General features: G+C 45.7%; 1 protein-coding gene across 3 annotated transcripts in view; it reads right to left on the reverse strand.

The window, feature by feature from the left end:
- The window catches only part of RCC1L (RCC1 like), an 86,668-nt gene that overhangs the window by 35,608 nt on the left and 35,705 nt on the right, over window positions 1-15,355 (reverse strand). For all 3 annotated transcript variants that reach the window (XM_077296453.1, XM_077296454.1, XM_077296455.1), the window contains exons 6-7: window positions 14,555-14,606; window positions 11,223-11,307 (exon numbers count right to left, since the gene is read on the reverse strand). In XM_077296453.1, the coding sequence (XP_077152568.1) occupies window positions 11,223-11,307; window positions 14,555-14,606 (137 nt within the window). The remainder of the gene's footprint in view (window positions 1-11,222; window positions 11,308-14,554; window positions 14,607-15,355) is intronic.

The following is a 15,355-nucleotide window of genomic DNA, read 5'->3' on the forward strand; positions in this document are numbered from 1 at the left end:
GAGGGACTGCCAGTGGAGGAGAACTAGGAAGATAGCCCTGATCTCCAAGAGACTGATCGGGAGACGTGCCACTTGAGCAGTCCAGTGTCATGAATCCCAATGGCTAGGGATAGCACTGGATAAGCAAAGTAATAAAAAACAACGGACGAGCTCTAGGGTGATGGAACCTGGGCTGACCGCTGCCCTACTCCTGACAAACGCAACTAGAAATAGCCAGGGAGCGTGCCTACGTTGGTTCTAGACGCCACGCTCCAGCCTAAGAGCTAACTAGTACTGCAGAGGAAATAAAGACCTCACTTGCCTCCAGAGGAATGAACCCCAAATGGTATAGATGCCCCCCACATGTATTGACGGTGAAATGAGAGGAAGGCACGCACATAGAGATGAATATAGGTTTAGCAAAGATGAGGCCCGCTGAAACTAGAAAGCAGAATGACACAAAAGGGGTCTGAGCGGTCAGCAAAAAACCCTAATCAAAAACCATCCTGAGATTACAAGAACCCATGTGCCAACTCATGGCACATGGGGAGAACCTCAGTCCACTAGAGCTACCAGCTAGCATAGAGTCATAATAAGCAAGCTGGACAAAAAACCAAACAACTGAAAATCAGAACTTAGCTTATCTTGTATATCTGGGAGCAGGTAGGCAGGAACCAAACTGAGCACATCTGAATACATTGATAGCCGGCGAGGAAATGACAGAAAGGCCAGGTTAAATAGGAAACACCCAGTCACAGATGGACAGATGGAAACCCGAGACCGCAACCCACCAAAATCACCCAGTACCAGCAGTAACCACCAGAGGGAGCCCACGAGCAGAATCCACAACAGTACCCCCCCCTTGAGGAGGGGTCACCGAACCCTCACGAGAACCCCCAGGGCGATCAGGATGAGCACTATGGAAGGCGCGGACCAAATCAGTCGCATGAACATCGGAGGCGACCACCCAGGAATTGTCCTCCTGACCATAACCCTTCCACTTAACCAAATACTGGAGTTTACGTCTGGAAACACGAGAATCCAAGATCTTCTCAACAACATACTCCAATTCTCCCTCCACCAGCACCGGAGCAGGAGGCTCAACCGAAGGAACAACGGGCACCTCATACCTCCGCAACAACGACCGATGGAACACATTATGAATAGCAAACGATGCTGGGAGATCCAAACGAAAAGATACAGGGTTAAGAATCTCCGAGATCCTATAAGGACCGATGAACCGAGGCTTGAACTTAGGAGAAGAGACCTTCATAGGGACAAAACGAGAAGATAACCACACCAAGTCCCCAACAAGAAGTCGGGGACCCACGCGGCGACGGCGATTAGCAAACTGCTGAGTCTTCTCCTGAGTTAACTTCAAATTGTCCACCACCTGATTCCAAATCTGATGTAGCCTGTCCACCACCACGTCCACTCCTGGACAATCCGAAGGCTCCACCTGACCAGAGGAAAAACGAGGATGAAACCCCGAATTACAAAAGAAAGGAGAGACCAAAGTAGCAGAACTAGCCCGATTATTAAGGGCAAATTCGGCCAGTGGCAAAAAGGCAACCCAGTCATCTTGATCAGCAGAAACAAAACACCTCAAATAAGTTTCCAAGGTTTGATTAGTTCGCTCCGTCTGGCCATTCGTCTGAGGATGGAATGCAGACGAGAAAGACAAATCAATGCCCATCTTAGCACAAAACGTCCGCCAAAATCTAGACACAAACTGGGATCCCCTGTCAGAAACAATATTCTCCGGAATCCCATGCAAACGAACCACGTTCTGAAAAAATAAAGGGACCAACTCAGAGGAGGAAGGCAACTTAGGCAAGGGCACCAAATGAACCATCTTAGAAAAACGGTCACACACAACCCAGATAACGGACATTTTCTGTGAAACAGGGAGATCAGAAATAAAATCCATGGAAATGTGCGTCCAAGGCCTCTTCGGGATGGGCAAGGATAACAACAACCCACTGGCCCGAGAACAGCAAGGCTTAGCCCGAGCACACACTTCACAAGACTGCACAAAGGTGCGCACATCCCTAGACAAGGAAGGCCACCAAAAAGACCTGGCCACCAAGTCTCTAGTACCAAATATTCCAGGATGACCAGCCAGCACAGAAGAATGGACCTCGGAGATGACTCTACTGGTCCAATCATCCAGAACAAACAGTCTTTCTGGTGGACAACGATCAGGTTTATCCGCCTGAAACTCCTGCAATGCATGTCGCAAGTCTGGGGATACGGCGGACAATATAACCCCATCCCTAAGGATACCAGTAGGCCCAGAGTCTCCAGGAGAGTCAGGCACAAAACTCCTGGAAAGAGCATCTGCCTTCACATTCTTTGAACCTGGCAGGTATGAAACCACGAAATTGAAACGAGAAAAAAACAACGACCAACGAGCCTGTCTAGGATTCAGACGCCTGGCAGACTCAAGGTAAATGAGATTCTTGTGATCAGTCAAGACCACCACACGATGTCTAGCACCCTCAAGCCAATGACGCCACTCCTCAAATGCCCACTTCATGGCCAAAAGCTCCCGATTACCCACATCATAATTGCGCTCGGCGGGCGAGAATTTTCTAGAGAAGAATGCACATGGCTTCATCACCGAGCCATTAGAACTTCTCTGTGACAAAACCGCCCCCGCTCCAATCTCGGAAGCATCAACCTCAACCTGAAAAGGAAGTGAAACATCAGGTTGACATAACACAGGAGCAGAAGAAAACCGGCGCTTAAGCTCCTAAAAGGCCTCCACAGCCGTAGGAGACCAATTAGCAACATCAGCACCCTTTTTAGTCAAATCAGTCAAAGGTTTAACAATACTGGAAAAATTAGCAATGAACCGACGATAAAAATTAGCAAACCCCAAAAACTTCTGAAGACTCTTAACAGATGTAGGTTGTGTCCAGTCACAAATCGCCTGAACCTTGACGGGATCCATCTCAATAGTAGAAGGAGCAAAAATGTACCCCAAAAAAGAAATTTTCTGGACTCCAAAGAGACACTTTGAGCCCTTCACAAACAGAGAATTGGCCTGCAGAACCTGAAACACCTTCCTGACCTGTAGAACATGAGACTCCCAGTCATCAGAAAACACCAAAATATCATCCAAATACACAATCATAAACTTATCCAGATATTCACGGAAAATATTGTGCATAAAGGACTGAAAGACTGACGGAGCATTGGAGAGTCCAAAAGGCATTACCAAATACTCAAAATGGCCCTCAGGCGTATTAAATGCGGTTTTCCACTCATCACCCTGTTTTATCCGCACAAGATTATACGCACCGCGAAGATCTATCTTAGTGAACCACCTAGCCCCCTTAATGCGAGCAAACAAATCAGTAAATAATGGCAATGGATACTGATATTTGACTGTAATCTTATTCAGAAGGCGATAATCTATACAAGGCCTCAGGGAACCATCTTTTTTTGCCACGAAAAAAAAACCTGCTCCCAGAGGGGACGAAGATGGACGAATATGTCCCTTTTCCAAGGACTCCTTAATATAGTTCCGCATAGCAGTATGCTCTGGCACTGACAGATTAAATAAACGACCCTTAGGGAACTTACTGCCAGGAATTAACTCTATAGCACAGTCACAGTCCCTATGCGGATTGAGTGAACTGAGCTTAGGCTCCTCAAAGACATCCCGAAAATCAGACAAAAACGCAGGGATCTCAGAAGGAGTAGATGAAGCGATTGAAATCGGAGGTGCATTATCATGAACCCCCTGACATCCCCAGCTTAACACAGACATTGTTTTCCAATCCAGGACAGGATTATGAGTTTGTAACCATGGCAGACCAAGCACTAATACATCATGTAAATTATACAGTACAAGGAAGCGAATCACCTCCTGATGAACGGGAGTCATGCGCATGGTCACTTGTGTCCAATACTGCGGTTTATTCACAGCCAATGGCGTAGAGTCAATTCCCTTCAGAGGAATAGGAACTTCCAGAGGCTCCAGACTAAAACCGCAGCGTTTGGCAAATGACCAATCCATAAGACTCAGGGCAGCGCCCGAATCCACATAGGCATCGACGGAAATGGAAGACAGTGAACAAATCAGAGTCACAGACAAAATAAACTTAGGCTGCAGAGTACCAATGGCAAAAGATTTATCAACCTTGTTTGTGCGTTTAGAGCATGCTGATATAACATGAGCTGAATCACCACAATAAAAACACAATCCATTTTTCCGCCTATAATTTTGCCGTTCACTTCTGGACTGAATTCTATCACATTGCATAGTCTCAGGTGCCTGTTCAGAAGACACCGCCAACTGGTGCACCGGTTTGCGCTCCCGTAAACGCCGATCAATCTGAATGGCCATAGCCATAGACTCATTCAGACCTGTAGGCGCAGGGAACCCCACCATAACATCCTTAATGGCCTCAGAAAGACCGTTTCTGAAGTTAGCAGCCAGGGCGCACTCATTCCACTGAGTAAGCACCGACCATTTCCGAAATTTTTGACAATATATTTCCGCTTCATCATGCCCCTGAGAGAGGGCTAATAAAGCCTTTTCAGCCTGAATCTCCAGGTTAGGTTCCTCATAAAGCAATCCCAGTGCCAGAAAGAACGCATCCACACTGAGCAATGCAGGATCCCCTGGTGCTAATGCAAATGCCCAATTCTGAGGGTCGCCCCGCAGGAAAGATATTACAATCCTGACCTGTTGAGCAGGGTCTCCAGAGGAGTGCGATTTTAAAGACAGAAACCATTTACAATTGTTCCTGAAATTCAGGAAGGTAGATCTATCTCCAGAAAAGAACTCTGGAATAGGAATTCTAGGTTCAGACATGGGAGTGTGAACAACAAAATCCTGTATATTTTGAACCTTTGCAGCGAGATTACTCAGGCTGGAAGCCAAACTCTGGACATCCATGTTAAACAGCAAAAATCAGAGCAATTCAAGGGTTAAGAGGAGGTAAGAAGCAGCTAGACAGCAATTAAGGGCTAGGCAGCAAAACCTCTGAAGGGAAAAAAAAAAAAAAAATTTCCCCAACACTTATTTTTCTCCTGCTTCAGCCCAAACAATTAACACTTTGTGGGCCGGCTATACTGTCATGAATCCCAATGGCTAGGGATAGCACTGGATAAGCAAAGTAATAAAAAACAACGGACGAGCTCTAGGGTGATGGAACCTGGGCTGACCGCTGCCCTACTCCTGACAAACGCAACTAGAAATAGCCAGGGAGCGTGCCTACGTTGGTTCTAGACGCCACGCTCCAGCCTAAGAGCTAACTAGTACTGCAGAGGAAATAAAGACCTCACTTGCCTCCAGAGGAATGAACCCCAAATGGTATAGATGCCCCCCACATGTATTGACGGTGAAATGAGAGGAAGGCACGCACATAGAGATGAATATAGGTTTAGCAAAGATGAGGCCCGCTGAAACTAGAAAGCAGAATGACACAAAAGGGGTCTGAGCGGTCAGCAAAAAACCCTAATCAAAAACCATCCTGAGATTACAAGAACCCATGTGCCAACTCATGGCACATGGGGAGAACCTCAGTCCACTAGAGCTACCAGCTAGCATAGAGTCATAATAAGCAAGCTGGACAAAAAACCAAACAACTGAAAATCAGAACTTAGCTTATCTTGCATATCTGGGAGCAGGTAGGCAGGAACCAAACTGAGCACATCTGAATACATTGATAGCCGGCGAGGAAATGACAGAAAGGCCAGGTTAAATAGGAAACACCCAGTCACAGATGGACAGATGGAAACCCGAGACCGCAACCCACCAAAATCACCCAGTACCAGCAGTAACCACAAGAGGGAGCCCACGAGCAGAATCCACAACAGTCCAGAGACCGTGGGCTGTGAGGAGGAGAAAGACCGCCCCCCACCCCTGGAGACTGGCGTCAGTGGTGATGACCTGCCAGCGGAGAGGGAGAAACGACCTCCAGCGCAGAACGGAGGTGGATAGCGTCCACCAAGTGAGAGACTGTCTCACATTGAGAGGGAGGAGAACGGGGCGGTCTAGGGAAAGTGGACTCCTGTCCCAAAACAGACAGAAGGGCCCGTTTGGAGAGGTCGAGAATGGAACTGAGCAAAAGGGACCGCTTCCATGGAAGCAACCATCTTTCCCAGAACACTCATGCTGAGCCGTAGAGGTAGAGGAGTAGGATGCTTTAGGGCTTTGATGCCCATCCGAAGAGAAAGGAACTTCTCCCTTGGGAGGAAGACCTGGGCCTGAATGGTATCGAATTCCATGCCCAGGAATTCTAGACATTGGGTCGGAATCAAGGTGCACTTCTGTTCGTTGATTACCCAACCGAAGCGGGTCAACGTGTCCAGAGTGATCTGGAGGTTCTGACCGCAGTCCCGGCGAGACGGACCTTTCACAAGGAGGTCGTCGAGGTAGGGGATAACAAGAATCCCTTTCGATCGAAGGATGGCCATGACCACCACCATTACCTTCGTAAATGGAAGGGCCGTGAATTGGAATTGCTGGGCCTGGATTGCGAAACGAAGGAACCTTTGGTGCTGAACACAAATTGGGATGTGCAGGTACACATTTCGAATGTCCACAGAGCACAGAAATTCCCCTGGTTCCATGGAAGCAATCACCGAGCGCAGAGACTCCATCTTGAAATGCCGAATCCGGAGGTGGTGGTTCAACTGTTTGAGATCCAAAATCGGGCGAAGAGAGCCGTCTTTTTTCAGAACTATGAAAAGACTCGAATAAAAGCCGGAAAACCACTGGTTGGAAGGGACTGGGACGATTACCCCAGAGGCGAGGAAGGAATCGACAGCTTGGAGAAGCCCTGGTACATGGGAGGGCTGTTTGGGTGAACGAGAGAGGAAGAAACGTCTTCCTGGGGGCGAAGAAAATTCTATTTTGCAGCCTGATGTAACGATCTCCCTGACCCAGGCATTGTCGACCACCGATAACCAAGCCTCTGTGAAGCGAAGAAGCCTGCCTCCCACCCTGGAAAGAGTTCCAGGTGGGGGTGACCTGTCATTTAGAAGAATATCTGTGGTCACGAAGACCGGAAGACTTGGAGGAGCGGCTTTTAGCTCTCCAGTGAGGGGTAGGTTGGAAAGAAGGCTTCCTTCGTTCCCTTTGAGAGGAGGGCCGATGAAGCGAAGGAGCAAAAGGGGCGAAAGGATTTGGGACCCTTTCTATTGAAGGGACTTCTAGGCTTAAACTGCGGCAGAAGTGTGGCGGTAAGCCAGTGGCGTCTGAAATCATTTGGTCTAGCTGTGCGCCAAAAAGCCTGGATCCTTGGAAAGGCAGACCTGTGAGGGATTTTTTGGAAGCGGGATCTGTGTTCCACGCCTTCAGCCAAAGGACACGGCGAATGGCGACAATGTTGCAGTTTGCCATAGCAGAGCAAGCAGCCGCATCCAGAGAGGCATTCAAGAGGTATTTCCCAGCAAGTGAAATCTGACCTGCTAAATCCGCTAGCTCCTGTGCGGGAGCCAAAGCTACAATGCCTCTGCGTAGGGTCTTGGCCCATGCCGACACCGCTTTTGCCACCCAAGAAGAGGCAAAATTGGGACAGAGAGGTGCCAGAAGCTTCAAAGGCCGATTTGGTTAAAGCCTCGATTTGCCTGTCTGTGGGGTCCTTCAGAGACGCCGAGTCAGGAATGAACAGCACTGTCTGGGAGGATAATCTAGACACTGGCTGATCTACCTTAGGTGATTTGGACCATTTCTTAACACGGTATGAATCAAAAGGGTATAAAATGTCCAGATGTTTCCTTCCCGGAAAGCGTTTACCGGGATGTTCCCAGTGTCTAGACGTAGTGTTGTCAAATTCCTTGTGATTGGGAAAAACTCTAGAAGGACGCTCTAGAAGCTGCCTCTTCCTCCTTAAGCTCAAGCATTTGAATAATGGCCGAGATAAGGCTGTCAACCATATCCTGTGTCTCGGAAGTCTGATCTGCATCTGAGTCAGATTCCGACTGAGAAGATACATCTGACCCGACGTCCACCTGCGAGGGGAAACGGGCAGAGAGGGGTATTCCGGCTCACGCAGTGGGGTCCGGAGAAGTGGATGAAGAACTAGACAGAAATCGCTTTCTGGATCTTTTCTCAAGTCTGCCCCTGTGAGGGTCTTGGACAGGTGCGAGCAAATCACTGTGTGAAGCGTTCGTGGCACTGGTGGCAGTAGTCAGCAGTACCTGAACCATGGACTGAGATACTTTAGTCAAGTCCGAGACTGACTGAGACATCGCAACACTCTGGGGGAGGGGGAGTGCACTCCCGAGCATTAGGGGCCTCCTGAGAGACGGACATGATGGAAGGACTGCAGGACGTACAGAAAGGCGACGGCTGGCCTGAAGCCCACTTTTTCTTACAGCGGGCACAAGGGTAGTGAATCACCGTGGAAATATAGCCGGGGGCCCCTGTAGGGTTAGACATAGGTAGAGAGTGAAAAATACCAGAAGCAGAATGCCAGCAGGCAATGCTGCATAGGGAAGTAGCGGCAGGGAAAAGATAGCAAAGCGTACAGACCTGGCGATCAGCGCAGTGCAGGAAAGGCTGTGTCCCCCGCCTAGAAGAGGTCCTGGAGGGCACACGATGCGCCGGAGGTAATTAGCCGGGAAGACGTGGTAAGCTGTGCCATGCGTGTGCAGAGAGCGCGCCAGAGGAGGGGCGTGGTCGAGCAAATAGAAACCGGCGACCTGATAGGACGGCGGTATAGAGGGGCGTGGCCCGCCTGAGCATGACCAATAGCAGCGCTAGATTCCATGGAGAGACGTGCCCAGCGCTGAGAAGATCCGGAGAGGGAGCACCAAAAAGCAAGGGGGCGTGGAGCGAAGCCCGCCGGAAGCAGCGGCAGGAAAGCGCACGCTGCAGGGAAGAAAAGGGGCAGATTTCAAATAAAGGAGCGTCCGCTATGTCCCCCCAAACGTGTCCCCATAAAAGGAGCGCCCGGAACTGTGGAGAGCGCTGCACAAGGCAGCACTGCGGAGGCTGTGCTTAAAGAAGCTAAGTCCCTATGAAAAGGCAGGACGGACTGACCGAGGACAGACTGACAGGGGAGAGGGGAAGATTAGTTTTTCTGTACCTGATCTTGTCCCAGTCGAGGATCACGTCAGGAGCCCTTGGGGAGTAGAAAGGGTGCTGGAAGAGGGGATCCTCCTTCCCACGCCGTGCCCCAGCGCAGAAGACTGCGTCAACCCCTGAAAAGGGGGGAGGCCTCCGAAGGTGACCGCCGTCTTCCTCTCAGCCCTCTCCGAGGAGAGGAATGAGGAAGGGATAGGGCGAGGACTGGCCACCAAGATAGTCACCCTGAAACACCCATAAGGGTGACAGGGGACAGAGTCCTGCCCAGCGGGTCCGAGAGGGTGCGATGTGGATGATACCACACTGCTCTCTCGGTCGCATTATGAAGGGAAAACAGGGTGAGAAAAAACTGCACCCTGTTACCCAGAAGAGAAATCTGAAAAAGAAAGGGGAAATGATTAATAACACACAACAAAACCCTGTAAGGAAAAATAAAGCGGATCTGGTGTTAGATCCAGGTCCGCCTCCTACAGACACTAAGCAAAAGCTGAGTTGCCTGGTGCCTGTCGGAGGGTGTATACTGCCGGGGAGGAGTTATCTTTCTTTATTTGCATAGTGTCACCCTCCTAGCGACAGCAGCATACACCCATGGTTACCTGTGTCCCCCAATGAAGCGAGAAAGAAAGCAGATTTTTCCTACGTGGAGAAAAAAAATCACCTACCTGAAGAGATAACAGAATACAACATAAACTGTGTGTCCGGTGTGTTAATTTTTTGTGCAGTTTTGACAACTAGGAGTATAGCTGTAATAAGCTGTACTTACAAAGCGCATTATTACCCAAGGAATAATGCTGCGCGCATTTATAGCCAGCAGATCAGAGCGTTCCGTAATGGGGGTTCTTTTGTGGAACCTTTTTTATCCTGAAGAACATCTCTGAGTAAGGGGAAATGCGTAGAGATAGACAAATTTACCAATTATATCAATTAGTACATGTAGCACTGACATTTTCCTATACAGGTTTGTGTTAACCATTGTCTGGGGTCAATGTGAGGTGGATTTGTCTACAAACTAGTGATCACTTAGTCTTATCTGACATGGATTGATGTAATTTATGTGACTGACCATTTGACAATAAACTGACCAAGAGCTCACCTAGGAATTAGGACGGGGTTACACTTGCGAGTTCAATGCGAGAAACTCGCGCATCAAGTCCCGGCACTGCCACCGGCACTCGGGACTGGAGCATGTATTTCTATGCAGCTGAACGCTCCGGTCCCGAGTGCCGGCGGCAGTTCCGGGACTTGATGTGCAAGTTTCTCACATTGAACTCGCAAGTGTTACCCCGGCCTTACAAAGGTCAGTCGGCATCGAACGAGGGCACCATTGTCGCATTGATTTTAGGGTGCCAACCCCTACGTTCAGGGAGATTACAGAACTCGAGAATTTTGAAGTTCAGTAGTTTCTTCATGAATAATTTACCCTTTAATATCACAATTGATTGTCATTAGAGGAGTTTTTACCCTTTCTAATGTAGACTTCCATTCTTTTCCACTATTTCTACTATTATAAAATCATCCCCAATGTATTTTAAGGCACTTCTTTTGTCCTTCTCATGGGACCACTTCTTTCGGTCCTTTTTAATGCATATCTAATAAATGTTATTTTAGGTGGTTTTCTTACTTTGAGACATCCTACCTGGAGAGCTACAAAATACACCGGATATATAATTTATGTTCTACTCACAAGGTGACAGGGTCGCCTAGCCTACCTGGAGTGATTGACAGGTGCTGTGTATACGCGAGTACACGAGAGGGAAAGGCGGAGACTACCCATCATGATTTTACCTCATAAACTGTGTGTCTGATGTGTTCATTTTTTTGTGCAGTTTTGGCAACTGGGAGTATAAACCTGTAGCTGTAGTAAGCTGCCCTTACATAGAGCTGACAAATTTGCTTTGAGACAAAATTACACGTTTGTTAAGGATTTTTTTTACTGAAAGATTTTTGCTTGTCCCAAAAACACAAACAAAACAAACCCCCCACATCCAAAACAAAATACTCATTGTGCACCATCATGTTAGAAAACACATCATGGACGACATGTAGAAAACTGCATTATGTATACAATATGTCTCCTGCAGGATCATCCTTCCCTTCCTTATTTTGAATGATCTAGAATATTTGGTGGGCTACATAGGTATCAGAAAATATACATCAAACCTAACAAGATGTAAACCCATTTTGAAGTTACCCGTTTGTCCATCAGCTCCCCAACCACAGGAATAAACTTCTCCTCGCTCTGTCCTGAAGAGAGAATGATCTTGTCCGCAAGCAACCTGCAAACACAAACATGAAGCTTTTGACTTGCAGCAGATTTAGCTGTGGAGCGATCCCGAAGTATGTGAACTGATCCTTAGGCTTTGTTCACACATCGTGTTTTTGCAGCTTTTTTTTGCCTTTTTTTAATGCAAATTTTAAGCTGCGACTTCAGAAATCTCATGCACAGACATTTTTTTTTAAATAAAAGATTTTGAAAACTGCTGGGTTTTTGCAAACTGCAGCATGTCACTTCTTTCAGCGTTTTTTTCCGCGTATTTGCAGCATTTTTTCACCCAAAGGAGACAAAGGGTAAGTGCAAAAACTCAGCAAAAAAACGCAGGTATCAGTTTGTGCTGCACAAATCTAATGAAGTTAAATCAGGCTTTTTTTTCAGCCATTAAACTTTATCAACATGAACAAGAGCCAACAAAAGTAATGCAGCAAAAATGTAGGCAGCTTCTTTACTGCCAAAAAAAAGCAGGTTTTGCCTGCGGGAAAATACGCAGCAAGAAACGCAACGTGTGACCATAGCTTTACTGTCTAGCAGACAATACTACAAGATTATTGTTACAGGACATCCTTTTCTGTAGTTGTAATAATTATAAGCATACAATTTAAAATGACTATGGACACCTCTGAAATGGAAAATAAAAGGATTTTACATATGTTCGTAGTTACCTTTAGATAATAAAATTCCACTAAGTTTCAGTCTGCCAATTTTATGTTTTCATTTATTTTGAAACCCCCAGATATGCAGATTATTCTCATGCGAGAGTGTCCCTCCCAGTAATACAGGCTGGATGTCGTGTTTGTGTGCATCCAGGGTGCTGCAGTCTTCACTTGCTTTCATGTATTCCAAAGACATACTGATTGGGAACTTAGATTGTGAGCCCCATCGGGGACAGTGATGATAATGTGTGCAAACTGTAAAGCGCTGCTGAATATGTTGGCGCTATATAAAAATAAAGACTATTATTATTATGTATTAGCACATCTCTAATACCTCACTTATTTTCTCTCAATCTGCTTTCCTCCTTGTCTACAGAGATATAGGTGCTTCTCACAAAATTAGAATATCTTCAAAAAGGTAATTTATTTCCGTTCTTCAATACAAAAAGTGAAACTCATATATTATATAGAGTCATTACAGAGTGATCTTTTTCAGGTGTGTATTTCTGTTAATGCTGATGATTATGGCTTACAGCCAATGAAAAACCCAAAAGTCATTATCTCAGTAAATTAGAATAATTAACGAAAAACACCTGCAAAGGCTTCCTAAGGGTTTAAAAAGGTACCATAGTCAGTAGGCTCCATAATCATGGGGAAGACTGCTGAGTCTGACTTGACAGATATCCAGAAGGCAGTCAGTGACACACTCCATAAGGAAGGTAAGCCACAAAAGGTCATTGCTAAAGACACTGGCTGTTCACAGAGTGCTGTATCCAAGCATGTTAATGGAAAGTTGAGTGAAAGGAAAAAGTGTGGTAGAAAAAGGTGCACAAGCAACCAGGATACCGTAACTGCAGCCTTGAAAGGATTGTGAAAAAAAGGCCATTCAAAAATTTGGGGGAGATTCACAAGGAGTGGACTGCTACTGGAGTTATTGCTTCAAGAGCCACCACACACAGGCGTATCCAGGACATGGGCTACAAGTGTCGCATTCCTTGTGTCAAGCCACTTATGACCAATAGACAATGCCAGAAGCGTCTTACCTGGGCCATGGTGAAAAAGAACTGGACTGTTGCTCAGTGGTCCAAGGTGTTGTTTTCAGATGAAAGTAAGTTTTGCATTTCATTTGGAAATAAAGGTCCCAGAGTCTGAAGGAAGAGTGGAGAGGCCACAATCCAAGCTGCTTGAGGTCTAGTGTGAAGTGTCCACAATCACTGATGGTTTGGGAGCCATGTCATCTGCTGGTGTAGGTCCACTGTGTTTTATCAAGACCAAAGTCAGGGCATCCTTCTACCAGGAAATTTTAGAGCACTTCATGCTTCCCTCTGCCAACAAGCTTTTTGGAGATGGAAATTTCATTCTCCAGCAGGACTTGGCACCTGTCCACACTGCCGAAAGTACCAATACCTGGTTTACAAACAACAGTATCACTGTGCTTGATTGGCCAGCAAACTCCCCTGACCTTAACCCCATAGGGTATGTGTACACGTTGCGGATTTGGCCCTGCGGATCTGCAGCAGTTTACCATGCAGTGTCCAATACCATGAAAACCAAATCCGCTGTGCACATGCTGCAGAAAATTCCGTGCAGAAATGGAGCAGATTATTTTCCACAGCATGTCAATTCTTTGTGCGGAATCCGCAGCGTTTTTACACCTATTCAATTATAGGAATCCGCAGGTATAAAAACGCAGGCAAAATCTGCAGAAAACCTGCAGGTAAAACACAGGTCTTTTTACCTGCGGATTCTACAGAATCCGTGTGGAAAAATCCGCAATGGAATCCGCAATGTGTGCTCATACCCATAGAGAATCTATAGGGTATTGTAAAGAGGAAGATGCGAGACACCAGACCCAACAATGCAGACAAGCTGAAGGCAGTATACTATCAAAGCAACCTGGGCTTCCATAACACCTCAGCAGTGCCACAGGCTGATCGCCTCCATGCCACGCCGCATTGATGCAGTAATTGATGCAAAAGGAGCCCCGACCAAGTATTGAGTGCATTTACTGAACATACATTTCCGTAGACCAACATTTAGGATTTTAAAATCATTTTTCAAGCCAGTCTTATAAAGTATTCTAATTTACTGAGATAATGACTTTTGGGTTTTCATTGGCTGTAAGCCATAATTTTGAACATTAACAGAAATAAACACTTGAAATAGATCACTCTGTTTGTAATGACTCTATATAATATACGAGTTTCACTTTTTGTATTGAAGAACTGAAATAAATTAACTTTTTGATGATATTCTAATTTAGTGAGAAGCCCCTGTACTTTCCCCTCTCTTGACTGAAGAGCTATGTACCATCCCTCCCTCTTGTTATCTCTAACACAAAGAAAAAGGAGAGGGAGCAGAAAGAGCTGTCAGAACCAGGAGCAGAAGTTCTGATGGATTTGTAGAATTTTTGCAAAAGCAAAGCACAGAGTTCTATAAAGAACTTACAGAAACACCGCAGCAGAAAAATCATGGAAAACCTTTAGAGAAAACTAATTAGAAAAATGCTTAACTTTACATTTAGGAAATAATACAAATTCCGTGAATTCTGTGAAGCAGTATGTAGAATTTTAGCACATCAGTACTGTGCCTTACCTGAACAACTGCGCTGTCAAGCTGCATAACCCTGTGAACCAACTGGCTTTCACTAGCATGAAAAAAATAGAATATTTAGTGTTTTCTGCATTCATTTTACTTATATTTACTGAAAATGGGGCTGGTCATGACTTATATAATGAACTTTTCTAAGAACAAGTTCAGCTTTCTATTGTTCTTAAAAGAAAAATGCAACAACAATTTTCATATTAGCTATAAAAGACAACAAATCTGAAACAACATGGCCATAATACAATAGTCTATCAAGTAGACCAACTTCATTGCTGAAATCGCCTCCATTTTTTTTTTTTACCATGGACCAAACGCTACTAGTCTAATGGTGGAACTGATTATGTAAACTGAAGTCATTAGAGATGGAGGATTGTGGAGGGCTCCAGGTTTCAATGTGGCATTCTAGTGCATTTAAAGGATGTAGAAGAGTGAACTCATTATTACACTTATTATTACATTATTACACTCAACAATGAAAGTATTGATGTATATTTTAAAATGAATGGAACTTGAAAAATTATTTTTACTGTGTGATAGCAGCAAAACATAAAAAAAATATATATAAATCTGGTATCGCTGTAATGGCACCAACCTGAAGAACACAGACAGACGTCTAATAATACCGCACAAGGAGCGGCGTAAAAAAAAATAAAAATAAGGACTATTCTTATACTGCTATTTGTTCACTCAAGTTACTGGTAGAACAATGACTCTGGAAAAGCAACATGGCTCTCACCCCTTCAAATAAAATCCAGTGAATTCTGCGCTTCCAAATCCAAATGCCCCCCT

The sequence above is a fragment of the Ranitomeya variabilis genome, chromosome 3 (assembly GCF_051348905.1).
Source record: "Ranitomeya variabilis isolate aRanVar5 chromosome 3, aRanVar5.hap1, whole genome shotgun sequence".
NCBI lineage: Eukaryota > Metazoa > Chordata > Amphibia > Anura > Dendrobatidae > Ranitomeya > Ranitomeya variabilis.